The sequence below is a fragment of the Penicillium chermesinum genome, assembly GCF_028974085.1.
Source record: "Penicillium chermesinum strain IBT 19713 chromosome Unknown utg000006l:1.0-2335141.0:1.0-2336784.0, whole genome shotgun sequence".
Taxonomy (NCBI): Eukaryota; Fungi; Ascomycota; class Eurotiomycetes; order Eurotiales; family Aspergillaceae; genus Penicillium; species Penicillium chermesinum.
The window spans coordinates 1,075,205-1,091,255 of NW_026695316.1; the positions used below are offsets into that span (position 1 = coordinate 1,075,205).

A 16,051-nucleotide genomic window follows, 5' to 3' on the forward strand; every position below is an offset into this window, starting at 1 on the left:
CAGGAACGGGCTTTTCCTTTTCTGGCAATCTTCACAGCCAGGCTAGGCCCGACAGGCGCAGGAACAATGGTGAAGAGCGACACGTGCAGCTTACTCGATGACCGGGGACCCGCTCACACCTGGACGGTTCCACAGACTATCGCTGAACTCGGGCATAGATCTTCGAGCTTCGGTGATAAGGCTCCTACTTTGCGCTTACCCGGGTCGATTGCGGCACAAAAGGCAGATGCCGCGGTATGAGAAGGGCGCTATGATGCATGGATGATCTGATCCTTCATCCGCGCTTCCCGTGGCGAGTCATGTCCCTGCTTGACAGCCTGCTTGACAGCCTGCTTGACAGGTTTCGAGGAAAAGGAGCAGTCTGCTTGATCGGCCCACCCAGTTTCTTGGCCAGTTGGGTATTTCCTGCCGAGCCGACTCGTCTCAAACAAAGGACGCTAAGTCGAATGGATCTATCGCATCCGGCTTTCGCGTAATGATACAACACGAGGGCTGCGACGGATGGGTACCCAAATATTTCTCGTCTGGTCTGCGAGAGGCTTGTTGCGCGTAAGAGGGGGAGACTAGAGTTTAAGTCTGCCCATGCAGCAGCACTGGTGGTCTTTAACGTTCAGGTGTGGATTCAGCACGAATGCATGGAGATCAAAGCGCCGAATTGACATGCGAGACTCAAAAATTGGGATTCGGCGTTAAATCTAGGACACTACAGGCGACAGGCGAATTTGGGGCTTCTCATTGCGCTCCTACTCATAATATACGTCACCAGGAGCCTGGAGTCACTGCAGAGCCTGAACAGAACGACCAGTAAACAATGATTGAACAGCCTAATCCTGGGCAGACAAATCTCATAGGCACTGCGAAAGGTATCTCATAAAATGCAATCATATTACTCCTACCTTTCAATAGATACGGACCCCAAGGTTCAAACCTTCTAAATGTTAAGTGCTTTGGCGTGGGGAACTGGTCATCCTTAGAAACGGCACACTCCGCACTCCACATACCGACGTCAGAACGACAATTGAGACGACCGGTGTGGCGGGTTTCGCGGGGGGAAAGCGGTCTCTCCATCTACGAATTATAATAGGCCGAGGATTCGTCGGAGACGCTCTAAATTCGAAGATATTTATTGTAACTAGTCGATTAACACGCAAAGCCGGAAGAAAAGTAAGAGTGACAGGTACAGCCGCACACAAGAGTATATGCAATGGGACAAAAGATATGCAGAGATCGGTTGGAGCCACCGAGAGCCTGCTCTTAACCCCTCGTCACAATCGAGCAAGTGCCAAGACTTCATGTACCTACGGACATAAACGTAGAGAGCGTGCACAATGTCGAGAATTCAGAGATGATAGGCCCTGAGCGGAAGAGTGAGCTCGCTAGTATGGATTGATCCCTGACTAGCCCACGAGCGCAAAGAATCCTTGCACAAAATTTTACGCATCAATCAAGTTGTTACTTTGCTGTGCGGTGGTATTCTGCTGCTCGCCAGAGTTGTCACGGGTATCCTTGCTGGGAAGCTTGCGAGCCGAACGGGCATAGAATTCGTCGAGAGTACGCTTAGGGATACGGTTGAGGAGTTCCTTGGGGTAAATCCGGAGCAAGTTCCAGGCAATGTCCAGAGACTCGAAGATGGTGCGAGCCTCATAGGCAGATTGGCTGATGAATGTGCGCTCGAACTTGTCAAGGAACTCCAGAGAAAGCTTGTCTTCAGCAGACAGAGCTTCTTCGCCAACGACTGCCTTCATGGCAGCTACAAGGAAAATTTGTTAGGAAGATGATCGACGCAGATATAAGACAAGAACGTACCGGCATCACGACCAATGGCGTATTTGGCATACAGCTGGTTAGACACATCTGAGTGGTCTTTGCGAGTGTGACCTTCACCGATAGCAGACTTCATGAGACGAGAAAGCGAAGGCAGGACGTTAATTGGTGGGTAGACACCCTTGTTATCGAGCTGACGGTCAATGAAGATTTGGCCCTCCTGTGGAAAAATGTCAGACGGATAACTCTATGAAAGATCAATAGACGCGACGCACAGTGATGTAACCAGTGAGATCAGGAATGGGGTGAGTGATATCTAATTTCGAGAAGATTAGCCCCCAGGGTCATACAAAGGCAGGAGAAACCTGGAGATAGTACATACCGTCGTTAGGCATGGTCAAAATAGGAATCTGGGTGATGGAACCGTTACGACCCTCGACACGCCCAGCGCGCTCATAGATAGTCGATAAATCAGTATACATGTAACCGGGGTAGCCACGACGACCCGGAACTTCTTCACGAGCAGCAGAGACCTCACGCAAAGCATCACAGTATGCTGAAAGATCAGTCATAATGACGAGAACGTGCTTCTCAAGTTGATAAGCGTAGTATTCCGCAGTTGTCAACGCAAGACGAGGAGTAATGATACGTTCGATGGTTGGGTCATTGGCCAAGTTGAGGAAGAGAGTAGTACGCTCCATACTGCCATTCTCCTCGAACTCGCGAGTGAAGAAACGAGCAGTTTCCATGTTCACACCCATGGCAGCAAAGACAATAGAGAAGTTGTCATCGTGGTCGTCATGAACGCCCTTGGTTGGCTTAACCAAACTAGCTTGACGAGCGATACTCGCTGCGATCTCGTTGTGGGGAAGACCAGCTGCGGAGAAGATGGGGATCTTCTGGCCACGGGCGATCGAGTTCATGGTGTCGATAGCGGAGATACCAGTGGAGATCATCTCCTCGGGGTAGACCTGGAACAGATGTCAGCTCAAATGCTATGACTTGCATTTCCACGATACTATACCCGAGAGTAGGGATTGATAGGCTGGCCGTTGATATCCAGGTAGTCCTCCGCAAGCACCTTGGGACCCTTGTCGATAGCACGTCCTGAGCCATCAAAGACACGACCCAGCATGTCCTCCGATACACCAAGCTTCAAGCTGTGGCCGGTGAATTCGACTTTAGTCTGATATTCATGTCAGGGATCCTGAGTGTGTGAAACGTCTTGCACTTGATGTTACCTTCTTGACATCGATGCCCGGAGTACCCTCGAACACCTAGCAACCCGTTATTGTTAACAATCGTTCGGAAGAGAAGATCGAATCTGCATCTTTCGCAAGCCGTACCTGCACAACAGCCCTGTTGCCTGTTTTGAGCACATATTAAAATACAATTCATGCAGAGCTAATAGCTCTATATTGCGTATCGGATTGGAGAACTCACCTCGGGCCTCCAGCACTTGACCGGAGCGCTCAGTGCCGTCGGGTAATGTCAGGGACACAATCTCATTAAAACTAGGGAATTTGACCTATTTGGAACCAGCCCATGTTAGCTTGTTGTACTATTTGCGGTATCCAGCTCTCGGAGGTCTCACATTGTCCAGGACGACCAGCGGTCCGTTAATGCCTCCGATAGTGTTGTAGCGGATGCGGGGCTTGATGCTGGACATCCGGGGATCGACGAAATCGGCCATGGTGGGCGAGTCAGATCCTCCACGAGCACAGAGCGAAAGCAAATAGGCAGATGAAGGTCAAGCAAGGTGGGATGGACCGGGGGAGGTGGCTAAGCTGTCCGCTGGAGCTCGGGCGGTGACGCAGCACGTGATGAACTTGACCGTGGCCAATGGATGCCCAGGTGGAACTAGATGAGCTTATGTAATATGTAGCCACCGGGGGTGGACTGAGAGAAGTACAATTGAGCAAGATGGTTTGATTGCATACCCAAGTGTATTAAGTATAATCAGATAATCCCATCCGGCATATCCTGCTTCAGTGAGCGCTTCTTGGCCCGAAAAAAGTCTCGCTGCTAGTTGGCGCAGTAAGACCATTGGCCTGGTTTCCGAGGCATAGATATTTATCTATCACTCGTCGAAGAGCTGACGGCATAAAAGGACTGCTTTCTCCCAACTCACCTTTGACTCCATACCCTCTTCGGATGTCTTACAGTTCCTCAACAGCCACAGAAACTAAGGAGTGAAGGGAAAGAGTCTGCGATCAACGTTGCCCAGGGTGACAAATTAAAAACATTATCCTTTTGACCTGGCGGTACTAGCTAGATGATCCTTGTTGGATTGCCCCCTGACTGTACTATCTAGGGAGGAATTTGATCGACGGGTCATCCTTTTCCCTATAGCCCCGTCCAGTTCCAGCTTCAGGCCCCTACCAGGAACATTCAGAACTAACTAATCATGCATAATGCTCCTTTCCTTTCAGCACTCTCACTTAAAACTTTCAGGACTCGCAGTACTACAATCCTATGTTGCTAGATCGTGTCATGCTACGCTCAAACTCAATCATTTCCCCCAAGGCAGACATGAATAACTCGCCATCAGACTCTTTCAATGGAAGCAACGGCTTTCGAGGAGCAATACTATAGCCGTGCAATCTGTTCAACGCATACTCTGTGAAACATCAGTGACAAGCAAAGGAAAAATACTCTGGGGCCAAACTCACTCATAGCACGGATGCCACCCGGAACTGCCGCCACATCAGCCCGCGACAAAATGCCTTGTATCCTCGCGGCTTCAGCGCTCTCTTCCTCTGACGGAGAAGGCAGGCTCAGCAAGTGCCAGAGCCTCATCGAGGCAACAGGAGCAAAGTTGGGGATCCCGCTCACAGTCCCATGGCCTCCACATTTCATCCAAGGAGTGAGGTCCGCGATCAAGCCATCAAGCAAGAGAAAGGGGAATTTGCGTGTGCTGTTGATTGTCCGATCCTCCGAAATTGTCGCGCAAAGACGAACCAACTTCGCAACGCTACCTCCACACCTATCTCCAAAATCAGAAAAGCACTCTTCACGAGTTTTGAAACAGAACTCACGTGAGTTTGACACCACACAGGTTGGGGGCCTGTTTGATGATCGAGCAGATGATTTCCGAGGACATATCTTGGCCGCCCGCATTGGCAGGGAAATTGTAAAGGAGGATCGGAATCTGGAGTTGGACCAAAATGTTACTCCTGGCCTCCAGACTCGAATATATGACTTACCGGTGACCCTTCACATATGTCTACATAATATTGAATAACTTGGCTAGAATCGGCATTCAGGCTCGCAGCATAATATGCCGGGAGGATGACCATGCCCGCATCTCTGTCCTCATGTCAGCTAAGATGACTAGAGGATATCACCTGGAAGAGGAGAACTCACGCTCCCGCTTCTGCAGCGGCTTTTGAGAGCTTAATAGTCTCTCTGGTACTTGAACCCCCCCACTCCAGCAACGATTGGGGTTAACTGGAGCCCTGCGTCATCCAAGGTAGCTCGAATAAATCGAATAAGAGTTTGTCGCTCCTCAAAGTCCTATCGAGTGTCAGTGTTTGTCAGTCCCCGTACGTGAGATATCTCATACCAAATGAACAGCTTCACCCAAAGATCCGGCACACACTGGGACTATACGTTTCTTTCATTTTAGCAAAGCCCTGTATATCCCGGGTGGGGGATTGGTGGCATACCCATCCCTCTAGTGGCCAAGTCTACGACAGTGGGATTAGCTCAATTATATCAGATTCGGGAGCTGGATATCGTACTGAGAAGATGCTTCTTATAGCATTCATAATCAATTTCTTGCTCGTCGTTGAAAAAGGTCGGGGAGGGCGCATAAACTCCCGGTCGAAGCGCGCGTCTGTTCGGGGCAGCCATCATACGAGGAAATGACCTACGAGACCGAATTACTCTCACTCGAAGCCTCCGGAACAAAGTCAACATGCAATACTTTCAAATGCGCTTAAAAGAGCCATCTGGTGTATCGGCGATGTCGGGGCCCACCCGACCTGCGCCAGTTGATAAGGAGAAACGCGGGAAGTGACCGACCACCCGCGACGCGCCCTTATCTTCGTTATCACGATCGTGTGAAGATGGAGGGCGGGAATAATCTACTGGCCAGGGCCCAAGGCTTGGCCCCAAGGGTTTATATCGTGCTCTCCCTTCCGGAATTTCCCAAGCTAGCTTTGGCCAACCTCTTGGGAACATCAATACAGTCGTCAATATGGCTTACGAGGTAAGATGACCCATCCTTGTGAAGAGACTTGGTGACAAAGTTCCTAACCTGATGAATATGCAGCTAAAGAAAGAACCCGCTATCGCTGCCAGCGAAGAGCCTGTTTCCACGGGGTCTATCGAAGACAGCAATAACCATGGACTACAGCGGAGGTTGAAGGTAATCAGAGCCGCCCTTGCTGTATATCCCAAGCTAACTCTGAACAGCCTCGCCATCTGTAAGTTGAGATGGAGATAGGATCACAGCCCTTTCATTAACCAGGAGACAGTCAAATGATCGCAATCGGGGGCGTGATTGTACGTGAACTTTTGACAAAAACTTGCGAGTGTTGGGCGAAACAACTAACGCCCGCTTACCAGGGTACTGGTCTTTTTCTAGGTACTGGCAGTGACTTGCAGCATGGTGGACCGGCAGGACTGCTTCTGGGCTATTGTATCATGGCCGCTCTTCTCTACTCTGTGATGGTGAGTATCTCGGACTTTGGAATGCCATTCACCCCTACTAATACTGGATAGGTTGCACTCGGTGAAATGGCCTCCCAGTTCCCGCTTCCTGGAGGGCAATTCGCCTTGGCTGGTCGTTTCAATTCACCCGAACTTGGTTTCGCAATGGGGGTGCTATTTTGGTACAAGTGAGTGTTCGCCAATGACCCCATGACCCCTTGATGTGCATTTCCACTGACGCGCCCTAGCTACATTGGTACGGCAGACCCGTGTCAAAGAAAAAAGTTCAAGGCTAACGCAACGAAGTGGTTCTCCCCGCCGAGATATCTGCAGCCGCCGTTCTCATAAGTTATTGGACTCCGGCTGGGCAACCGGACTCTACATGCACTTCTGGAATATGCAACAACGCAATGTGGGTGGGGCTCTTGCTCATCGTTGTGGTAAGTATAGCTATGACGTTTTGCTACCAGGGAAATGAAAGGATGATCACTGACCATATAAAGTACTTGATTAACTTTGCCGGAACTCGAGTATTTGGAGAGATGGAGTTTTGGTTCTGCTCCATAAAGGTAAAATTGTTTCAAGCTCGATAAACTACCAAGCTCACAAGACAAAGGTTCTTACCATTATCGGGCTGATTATCACCGGTATAATTATTAGTGCCGGCGGAGGCCCTAACGGCGAGCCTATTGGTTTCAAGTACTGGAATGAGACCGGGGGGATTTATGCAATATGAGGGGATCGGTAAGATCGGTTCATGTCTTCCATGTTATTCAGCTAATTCATTTTCTTTAGCTGGCGCCAAGGGAAGATTCCTCGGGTTCTTCAGTGGTATGTTTCCCGATCCAACTCTCGAACTGGAACAGTGAGCTGACAATATTTGCAGTCCTCATTAATGCTGCTTTCGCCTTTATTGGTACGGAAATCACTGCCATTGCAGCTGCGGAGACCGCCAACGTAAGCTGATTGTTATCCCACTCCCTTCAAAAGTCTATTCAGCTAATAGGCCCTCGTAGCCTCGGAAAAATGTCCCCGTGGCTATCAAGAGTGTTTGGATCCGTCTTGTGCTGTGTAAGTATAAGGGAATCAACCCAATTTATGTCGCTCCCAAAACTAACAGAATGTAGTCTATCTTTGCAGCGCTTTCTTGGTAGGACATTGTTCTCGATTCCCCATGACTGCAATACTTATTCGTCCAGATCGGTCTGCTTGTATCTCCATCAGATCCTTCCCTTGATCTTGGATCAACAGCTGCTAAGAGTCCCTTTGTGATTGCGATCAAGGTAAGCGATCGTCTCATGTCTAGTTGCTTCATGTCTGACTATCGTAGAACGCGGGCATCCCTGTCCTCCCGTCAATCATCAATGCCGCTCTCTTGACAAGTGCCTGGTCAGCCGGCACCGCGGATCTCTTCGTTTCCACTCGAACCCTGTACGGCCTCGCCGCTCGAGGACACGCCCCAAAGATATTTCTGAGGACCCGAAAGGATGGCTTCCCATGGGTGTGCTGTCTATTCTGTGGTGCATTCTCTTTACTGTCCTTCATGGCTGCTTCGCACGGTGAAGCTGGGACTGTCTTCGGCTACTGTAAGTATCATCATTCAAAGCTGATGAGGAGACAGCAATCTAATCCTTGCCAGTCTCGAATATGACCGCTATTTGTGGCATGATATCCTGGGCCTGTATCCTCTGGACCTTTCTTCGGTGGCACAAGGGCCTCCAAAAGCAGGGCATCGACCGAAAGACGCTTCCATACACAGCACCTTTCCAGCCCTATCTCTCATATTGTAAGTATCCCGACGGTGGAGTGCTCGGGGGCGTCAAGTTTTGTTAACATGGTTTGTGATGTAGTCGGAATGTCAATCAGCCTCATGGTCATCATCTTCGGTGGCTTCAGCTCTTTCAGTAAGGCCCTCAGAACCTTGACCGCAGAGAATGAGCGGGATTAACCGATTTGCTTGCAGTTCATACTTTCGACGTCTCCACTTTCATCACAACCTACTTCCCTATTGTGCTATTCGCAGTTTTGTACGTGGGTTATAAGCTTTGGAATAAGTCGCACATGGTCGATTACTCAGAAATGGACTTTTCCACCGGATCCTCGATTGAGGTACCCGCCACTGTGAGTTAGAAGCTCTACTAACCCCTATACCTTCAGCAAGAGGCTGACTCTAATCGACTCAGGAGGCTCCGCAGAGTTTATGGAAGAAAATTTCAGAGCGAATCTAAGAGCACGAGGCTATCGGGGTATCACCATAATCCAATCAGATGTAGTGGTAGGAGCTTGGCATAGTTATGTCTTCTAGTTATGTCATTTTCTTTGCAATCTAATTGGGCAATGATTGTCAAACGTTCCCAAGGTTAAACGACCTAAACCTACAGGCCCCCATATTTCTCCACCAGTAAGCGGCCCCACCCTTATCAGCACGACATCAGGACACAGCAAATGTCTGATAAGAAGATAAGGAACGTAAGCTTGAAGCCACGCCGGGGGTGGCTTTTGATTTAGGAGCAGTGCCCCTGTGTATGGAGATTGTACACTCAAGATGGCTGATGAAGGACCGGCGAATGGCTTCAAGACACGCCGGATCACCCGCGCATGTCTGCAAGTGAGGAATCTCTAGCAACCTCCGAGCTTCATGCTCTTTGATTGTTGACCAAATGTAGTGTCGAGCAAGAAAACAGCGGTGCTTGCTCCCTCCCGAGGCTCCTAATGCGCCATGTAGGAGGTGCTCCAAATTGAGTCTCCGGTGCTCATTTGAGGATGAGGCGCCAGTGCCCGATATCGTCCGAAGTCCCTCAGGGTTGGCGCAACTGGTCGTTGACCTGCATCGTCGGTACGGCATCGATTAAGATTATTCTTGAGGCCTGAGCACTAACGGTGTGTAGGGTAAATCAGCACGAGTCAAAAATTCATGAGCTTGAAGCTCGTATACGAAACCCTGCAGCGCAAAATGGTCCGCTTGACATGACCGATTCCCATTTACCAATGTCAAATTTACCAACGGCCTCACCAAGTGACCGGGGCGATGCGAAATCACATATGGACGGAATTGATCTGGGTCCTCCGATCGCCACCCTCCGATCGCTCGGCGCACTTGCGAAAGATGGGCCCATGGCTTATACAAGTAGCAATAAACCCCCAAGGAAAGGTCGCGATCTATTTAACCCAGTGATACGGGGCATTTTGAATCCCGAAGATGCGCAGTACGCGATAGACATGTAAACTCTCCCTTGGGCTGGCTACTAGATTCAGGTCCTCGAGTTCTAACTTCCGTATCCAGATTTTTCACCTATTGCCATAACTCGGCTCCAGTGTTGAGCGAGAGTACCCGATATTCATGGACCAAGCCGCTTTTGCATTCTCCCATGCTAGTTCTGGCAATATGCTCAATTGGTGCACGGTTCTGGGATCGACTCCACGATGCCGTGCATTCTCGTTCCGACGAACTCGTCAGCTTACTTGACAAGGCCGTATCGAGTCTACTTCTTCGGCCAACTCCATCGGACGTGACGCTTGATTCAATCCGAGTACTTCTCCTCTATGCACAATGGATGCCATATTCAAAGGAGGAGGAGAAGAGTTGACCGCATCTGCGCCTCGGACGCTCAGAAGCCGGTACAACGAGATCAGCGCTGGTGCGGTCCTCGGACTTGCTATGCGGTATGCACTTCTGATGGGGTTGGATCGGCACGCGTTAGTCCCTTTTCTGAATTCAAGCGCAGATCCATCAGAAGAGGATTTGAACAGGCTACGTGTTTGGTATAATCTGATAACTTGCAACTTTAACCTTATGCTTACGTCCGGCCTTCCTGCTTCCACAAATCCCATCTTGTCCGCACAAGTGGCTCGGAGATTCAGCTCCCATGAGAGAGCTCAGCTACCCGGCGACCTTCGAGTGACAGGGCTTGTGGAGCTCCTTGCAATCGTCCACCGCACATGTGGAGATATTTCTGGTCGCCAAATCCACACGGAACACTTGAAGAGCTTGAATAAGGAATTAGACGAATGGGAAAGGTGAAATCGACTCCCCCCCCCCCCAAACAGCATGGTACTCTTGACTGACAGCTCTATATAAAAGGTTATGGTGGAGCCATCTACGTAAGACCCTAGATATGCATTTGAATTATCGGATGACGGCGTTAACATCTGTACAGAAGGCACTCAATCGAGCCACAACCAGCTACCATTCAATTCAGTGAGAGTGAGTTTTGCGTGAAGACCTTGGAAATTTTCCAAAATTGAGATGTTTGAGTTGTCTGACAACATCTGTAGTGGTATCGGCTTTCGTTGAATAGCGCCTCACTTACGCCGCTGCTCTCATCACAAGAACCGGACGACTCCGTCCGGGAATCTCTATTCCAGCCACTCAACGTAAGTTTGAGTGCAGCCGCCCAGATATTGATTTCCTTGTCCACCTTCGGATCGGAATATGTATGGCAAGTCGATTCGGAAATTTCGTCCACATTTCCAGCCGGTACCTTGCATGCCGATCCATTTGCAATCGAGAAGCTGTACTACGGTGTTGACTCGACATGGATCTCTCATACTTTCGCTGTCACGTTTCTCGTCATATGCTACATCAGAGGAATTATCGATGGTAAGTGATCGGCATGGTGCGAAAATTCGAATAACGTCTTTCTAATCGGATTCTGGCTCTTTAGAGAATCTCCAGATCCAAGGCAGCTCCAGCTCATCTCACAAGATTATCAGACCATCCCCTCAGTCATTACTAACAAGGCTACTGAACCTTGCCGTCGACATATTCGACAGCGTATGCCCGAGATCGACGTTCCACATCGCTCGTGATTTCCAGGGCATTGTTCACTATGCTGTATCTCTGGTACTTGACTCAGAGGAGGAGCCCGGTCAAGAAACGGAACAAATGAATGACTATGCATTTCATAATTTACTGGAGATCATGAATGATTCAGGCGTGGACTGGGCCGGCAACCTTCTCAGCGGTCCTTCGGAGTGGAATATGGACATGTTCGAGATGTGACCACTCAAAGCTTTGCAGAGATATTGGACCTGAATTGACGAATCCTTCATTCATATTAGCCATTGCTTCGATCGACCACTCATCTTCAACCTACGTAGCTTCGTCGGCCATCTGAAACGCTACGTCCTGCGCCCCAGACCATAGTACCAGCTCCCCCAGAGCATGCAAGTTCTCTCGTCCCTCGGTGATAGTCAAAAAGTGATTCGCGGCCAATGGCCCCATCTTGCTCGCAAAAGAAACTCCTCCGTAGCAGAATAGAAACTCGGTCTCTGAAAACCCCCCGGGATACAATAGGATCTGGCCTGCTGCCGGATGTGCCGTATGATTTTCGAAAGGTACGCCGAAGTTGGTTTCCCCCAGGGGAATCCACATCCCCTCTCCGCTCCACCGGACGTGAATAATCTTCTGTTTGTATGGCAGGAGGCTGCGGAAGAGCTGGACGGTTTTGGGCGCGGCGGACTCAAGCACACCGAGGAATTGATATGGACCGGCTGTGATCAGGACTGTTTCGGAAGCCATCATTGCTAGATTCTAAATGAGCAAAACAACCCAAAGCATCGCAATGGAACAATGGAAATGTTACTGCATATCGCCTTCTCAAGCTCACGATCCTCTTATCGCCTGTCGGTATCGTCGGGTGCGGTCCGATCGGCTCGATGCCGCGAGAAACGTATCGCTACAAGACATCAATTCGCGATAAGACTTATATACGACGCAATCCACACGAGGGTGTATCAAACTCGCTCCCAAAATGGCGTTAGATCATATGAAGATTCGTGTCTACGAAAACACATGCCCCCGGGGCCCAATGTCGTGGCGCCGATTCAAGAAGGCTCATTAACAATCCGCCCGATACTTGTATCTGATAGTGGCTCGTTTGGCGCCGAGGTTTCTGGGGTAGACTGGGAAAACCCAATCTCACCTGAAACTCTGGCTCAGGTACTTTAAAGTTTCCTATCTGCTGCCTGCGGTGGGCGTCTACTAACATCCGACCAGCTTCTTCCCCTGCAGGATAAATATGCAGTCATAGTGTTCAGAAAAACAGGGTTAGATAACGCACGCCACATTGCTTTTTCGCAGCAACTTGGAGAAAAATTGGAGATAAACCCTTTTTTCTACGGACGAGAGAATGACCGACTTGGCGAGCCACTGCTGTTCGATGTCGGAAAGTGAGTCGCATGTCTTCAAAGCGGTGGCCAGAACTAACAAGATCGATATTGTAGCATCCAGCGAGACGGATCATTGGTTCAGCCCAGCAGCCGAAGATGGCAACACAGTCTTGGAAACGCACTCTGGCATACGGTAAGAACAGACCACATCCCCTGGACGAAACATGCAGATTAACCCACTGGCATACAGGACTCGACATATCATCAACACCGAGCAAAATACTCTCTGCTCCTGTCGCACGGAAATCCCGTGGAAGGAGGATCGTGGACTCACTTTGCAGACACTCGTTCAGCATATGCTGACCTTCCTCAGTCCAAGAAAGATGAACTCGAGGACCTGATCGTTGAGCATGAGTGAGTGCCGAGTCTCGATTACTGTCGCAGACACTATTAACACGATGAAGCCTTTGGCATTCTCGGAAATTGGCCTCGCCCGCATTTTTCGGCAATCCTCTGCCCCATGAACTGGCAGCAAAGCCACCGGCATATCACAAACTAGTTCAGGTGGCTCCAGATGGGCGGAAGACATTGTATCTTGCTGCTCATGCCAAGCAAATTCTCGGAAAGACTTTCGAGGAGAGCCAGGCGCTGATTTGGGAGTTGATCGGGCATTGCACCCAACCTCAGGTAAGGAAACTGTTTTATATGAAGAGAGCAGGGCTAATGATTCCTGTAGTATGTGTTTAGTATGGAATGGCTGTCAGGAGGGGATATGGTGTGGTGGGATAACCGGTGAGTATCTTTACATCTTGGAAAGGGCCGATATTGACCAGCTCTTAGGCAATCGATGCATCGTGCGAATCCGTACAAGGAAGGCATGACTGCTAGAGATGTTCGCAGATCTACTGTCTTTGACGATGGCCCTTTTGCTCACGGCGTCGTAGATGAAAAGCTTACCCCCTAAATCTGATTAGACGGACCGGGTGGAACCAACAGGCCGATTGTAACCAGTCAGCGCATACCAGAGGCTTCAATACTTTCCTGTTCGAGTCTGAGAGTACACAAAGCTACTATCACTGCATATACAAAGTGTAAATACTACGTAGGATTCAGGAACGATACTAGCGGACTTTTACCATGAACTCTTTTTCTCTTGACGCACTATGTCTCCTGCTACTCGTTTAGCCGTTTTTGAGTATTTGCTCCATGAATAAACGAGATGAGTCAGAACCATCTAGTAAATGCCAAATACCAAAAGGGAAGCGGCCGTTTATCCGCCTAGGGCCTTGTAGAGCTCCTCGACATCATGACCCATCATCCACTCAAGTTCTTCAATTTGGCGCTCATAGAATCTCAGGTCACCACCCTCCTCGGCCACCATAGTAGGACCGACGGCCTCGAGATACTCATCCTTCGAGATGGCAACTGCAAGAATTAGCGAAATTGCAAAAAGCCAGCAACAATGCCCAACACTTACCATGAGCATTGACAACAGCACGTTTGGCACTCCACATAGCATGATAAGCATTGGTGCTCCCATCGCTGTTAGCATCGCCAACAGCGTAAATACCACCCACACTGGTCTCCATGTTATCCTGGACCTTGATAGACTTTCCAGCCATCTGCAAGTGCAGCTGCTTGTAAAGATTAGAGGTCTGTTCAGTGCGGGCACTGATCAAGATGCCGTTGGTATTAATAGTACTAGGCCAACCGGTCAGAGTCAGCTTGTACTGGTCATCCTTGGGCTCATTTCCCGAGGCAGTTCTTTCGATCTTGGTCACATCCACTTCGTGAATCTTGATGTTGTAGGTTTTCTTGATGACGTTCTCCCAGCCAGGCCATCTCTCCTCAGCTTCCTTCTTCGCCTCTTCGGTGGGTTTGCCGCCCACGATGATTTGAATATCTTTTGTCAGCTTGCGCATGTTGAGCGCCGCGCCAATGGCACTGGCGAGCTTGTCGGGGGTGCCCAGGATTACCATAGCTCGGTTTCTGTAATCAAAGCCATCACACCAAGGGCACCAGAACAGACCCCGGCCAAAGGCCTCTTTGAATCCAGGCTTGTCGGGCAAGACATCCGTGATTCCCGTGGCGAGGATGACTTTTCGAGCAGTAATTTTCCCACCTTGCTCATCGTAGACCCGGAAGCCTTTGGCCAGTGGCTGGACAGCGGTCACTTTGACACCGCTAGTAGCGCGCTTGGCATACTCGCTGTAGTACATATCAATCTGGCCGCGTACGGCAATACGGAATTTCAACGGGATCTCGCCTGGATAGACTTCGTTAGCGGCATCCTCGGAACGGAGATTCATGGACTAGTACCATCTTGACCCAAGACATCATGCATGTACCGAGTTTGAATATTGCGGTACTGCCCCGAGTCATACATGAGAGATGTTCGGCCGACTCGGCCCAGCGACATCGAAGCCGCCAGACCAGCAGGGCCACCGCCAACGATCACAACATCGTAATCCCACTGCTGGGGATCAAAGTTCTCGCATGATCGAGTGTCAGAGGTTCCAATTGCGACCGTGGAGATCTCACTCGCATTCAAGAAGGCTTCCTCATTGACCAGATCGGTAGATCCGACTTGCTCCCCCAGAACCTGCTGAGGAACAGTCAAGGCCGTGGCTAGTGGAAGAGCTACAAGACAAGAGCGCGCTAGCAGCGCAGTGAACCGGACCATGACTTCCCAGCCCTACTCGTATTGTGAAAAAGGTAAGAAGATGTCTAGAGAGCTTTCAGCGTCCGGGGGCCACGGCGTGCTATTTATGCCATTGGCCGCTCTCCAAACCCGCGACGCTCCTAATTCCCACCCTTTGAGCCTTTCCAGTTCGTAACACAAACCGATATTCGGGGTTTTTCCAAAAGTCATTCGTCACTGCGGGCCCAGCAGGTCCACAGATTGAGCTCTGCAAAAGGGAAAGTCTCGTTACACAGCATGGCAGCGGTTCATGGGATGTCCGGATCGGCAGACCGTGCATGCGAGTTCTCGCAGCATTATGGACATAAGGGAGGGGCCATCACTGCCAACAAAGTAATACCTCAGACGGCCCCTCCCGTAAAGCTCTCACGTCCGGCGTCAAGACTGGAGATCAACAATCCATTTCTTCTGCAGTCGAGACCCAGGCGGGCGGAAAGCGGGGGGGTTCATCCGGTGAAAGGGCTGGGGATGCGTGAAGATCGACGTCGATCTGTAGATGTGGGGCGTTCGTGTAGCTGAGATCCCATCGCTCAGCTCGCCACTGCTGTGATGACATTGACACGGCTGGTTGGAGCTGCGTTGTTTTATGCACGTAGACGTAATTGACTTTAGAGCTGTGACAGGAGACGTCGGCCCCCCCCGCATCGATGAGTGTGCAGAAACCCATGGAGATCAAAATGGGGGGTCTGGTCGATTCCCAAATATCTCTAGGATATTCCGCCACGATCAGTTGGCCTTTCATCACCGAAAAGATGGTCTAGCAGCTCGATTCATATCCCATTATTGAATTGACCAAATTCCCTGTTGGGACTTGATACT

The 16,051-nt window shown here is 50.0% G+C and overlaps 7 protein-coding genes across 7 annotated transcripts; 3 read left to right on the plus strand and 4 right to left on the minus strand.

Annotated features, from left to right (window-relative positions):
• Nucleotides 1-1,433: 1,433 nt before the first annotated feature.
• On the minus strand, nucleotides 1,434-3,457 carry N7468_008193 (H(+)-transporting V1 sector ATPase subunit B; the record flags this gene model as incomplete). The annotated part of the gene is made up of 9 exons (XM_058477489.1): nucleotides 1,434-1,750; nucleotides 1,807-1,984; nucleotides 2,040-2,080; nucleotides 2,147-2,735; nucleotides 2,789-2,950; nucleotides 3,006-3,041; nucleotides 3,111-3,130; nucleotides 3,208-3,292; nucleotides 3,359-3,457. The coding sequence occupies 9 exons, from the start codon at nucleotides 3,455-3,457 to the stop codon at nucleotides 1,434-1,436; spliced, it is 1,527 nt and encodes a 508-aa protein (XP_058327834.1).
• Nucleotides 3,458-4,229: 772 nt separating this feature from the next.
• N7468_008194 (dihydrodipicolinate synthase family protein) lies at nucleotides 4,230-5,619 on the minus strand (the record flags this gene model as incomplete). The annotated part of the gene is made up of 8 exons (XM_058477490.1): nucleotides 4,230-4,384; nucleotides 4,437-4,750; nucleotides 4,803-4,915; nucleotides 4,971-5,073; nucleotides 5,180-5,280; nucleotides 5,330-5,370; nucleotides 5,433-5,453; nucleotides 5,508-5,619. The coding sequence occupies 8 exons, from the start codon at nucleotides 5,617-5,619 to the stop codon at nucleotides 4,230-4,232; spliced, it is 960 nt and encodes a 319-aa protein (XP_058327835.1).
• Nucleotides 5,620-5,965: 346 nt separating this feature from the next.
• Nucleotides 5,966-8,648, plus strand: N7468_008195 (Amino acid/polyamine transporter I; the record flags this gene model as incomplete). Its single annotated transcript, XM_058477491.1, has 20 exons — nucleotides 5,966-5,977; nucleotides 6,041-6,136; nucleotides 6,184-6,194; nucleotides 6,246-6,273; nucleotides 6,337-6,441; nucleotides 6,493-6,608; nucleotides 6,669-6,676; nucleotides 6,727-6,860; nucleotides 6,924-6,989; nucleotides 7,037-7,112; nucleotides 7,216-7,251; nucleotides 7,307-7,377; nucleotides 7,437-7,491; nucleotides 7,548-7,570; nucleotides 7,620-7,703; nucleotides 7,751-8,006; nucleotides 8,060-8,206; nucleotides 8,271-8,324; nucleotides 8,384-8,541; nucleotides 8,604-8,648. 20 exons carry the CDS (start codon nucleotides 5,966-5,968, stop codon nucleotides 8,646-8,648), a joined length of 1,581 nt encoding a protein of 526 aa, XP_058327836.1.
• A 1,322-nt stretch (nucleotides 8,649-9,970) lies between these two features.
• On the plus strand, nucleotides 9,971-10,441 carry N7468_008196 (fungal specific transcription factor domain-containing protein; the record flags this gene model as incomplete). The annotated part of the gene is made up of 1 exon (XM_058477492.1): nucleotides 9,971-10,441. One exon carries the CDS (start codon nucleotides 9,971-9,973, stop codon nucleotides 10,439-10,441), a length of 471 nt encoding a protein of 156 aa, XP_058327837.1.
• Nucleotides 10,442-11,512: 1,071 nt separating this feature from the next.
• Nucleotides 11,513-11,944, minus strand: N7468_008197 (uncharacterized protein; the record flags this gene model as incomplete). The annotated part of the gene is made up of 1 exon (XM_058477493.1): nucleotides 11,513-11,944. One exon carries the CDS (start codon nucleotides 11,942-11,944, stop codon nucleotides 11,513-11,515), a length of 432 nt encoding a protein of 143 aa, XP_058327838.1.
• Nucleotides 11,945-12,214: 270 nt separating this feature from the next.
• N7468_008198 (TauD/TfdA dioxygenase family protein) lies at nucleotides 12,215-13,495 on the plus strand (the record flags this gene model as incomplete). Its single annotated transcript, XM_058477494.1, has 7 exons — nucleotides 12,215-12,361; nucleotides 12,419-12,591; nucleotides 12,646-12,724; nucleotides 12,782-12,945; nucleotides 12,996-13,218; nucleotides 13,268-13,323; nucleotides 13,372-13,495. 7 exons carry the CDS (start codon nucleotides 12,215-12,217, stop codon nucleotides 13,493-13,495), a joined length of 966 nt encoding a protein of 321 aa, XP_058327839.1.
• A 306-nt stretch (nucleotides 13,496-13,801) lies between these two features.
• On the minus strand, nucleotides 13,802-15,214 carry N7468_008199 (NAD(P)/FAD-dependent oxidoreductase; the record flags this gene model as incomplete). The annotated part of the gene is made up of 3 exons (XM_058477495.1): nucleotides 13,802-13,956; nucleotides 14,009-14,797; nucleotides 14,851-15,214. 3 exons carry the CDS (start codon nucleotides 15,212-15,214, stop codon nucleotides 13,802-13,804), a joined length of 1,308 nt encoding a protein of 435 aa, XP_058327840.1.
• Nucleotides 15,215-16,051: the final 837 nt, after the last annotated feature.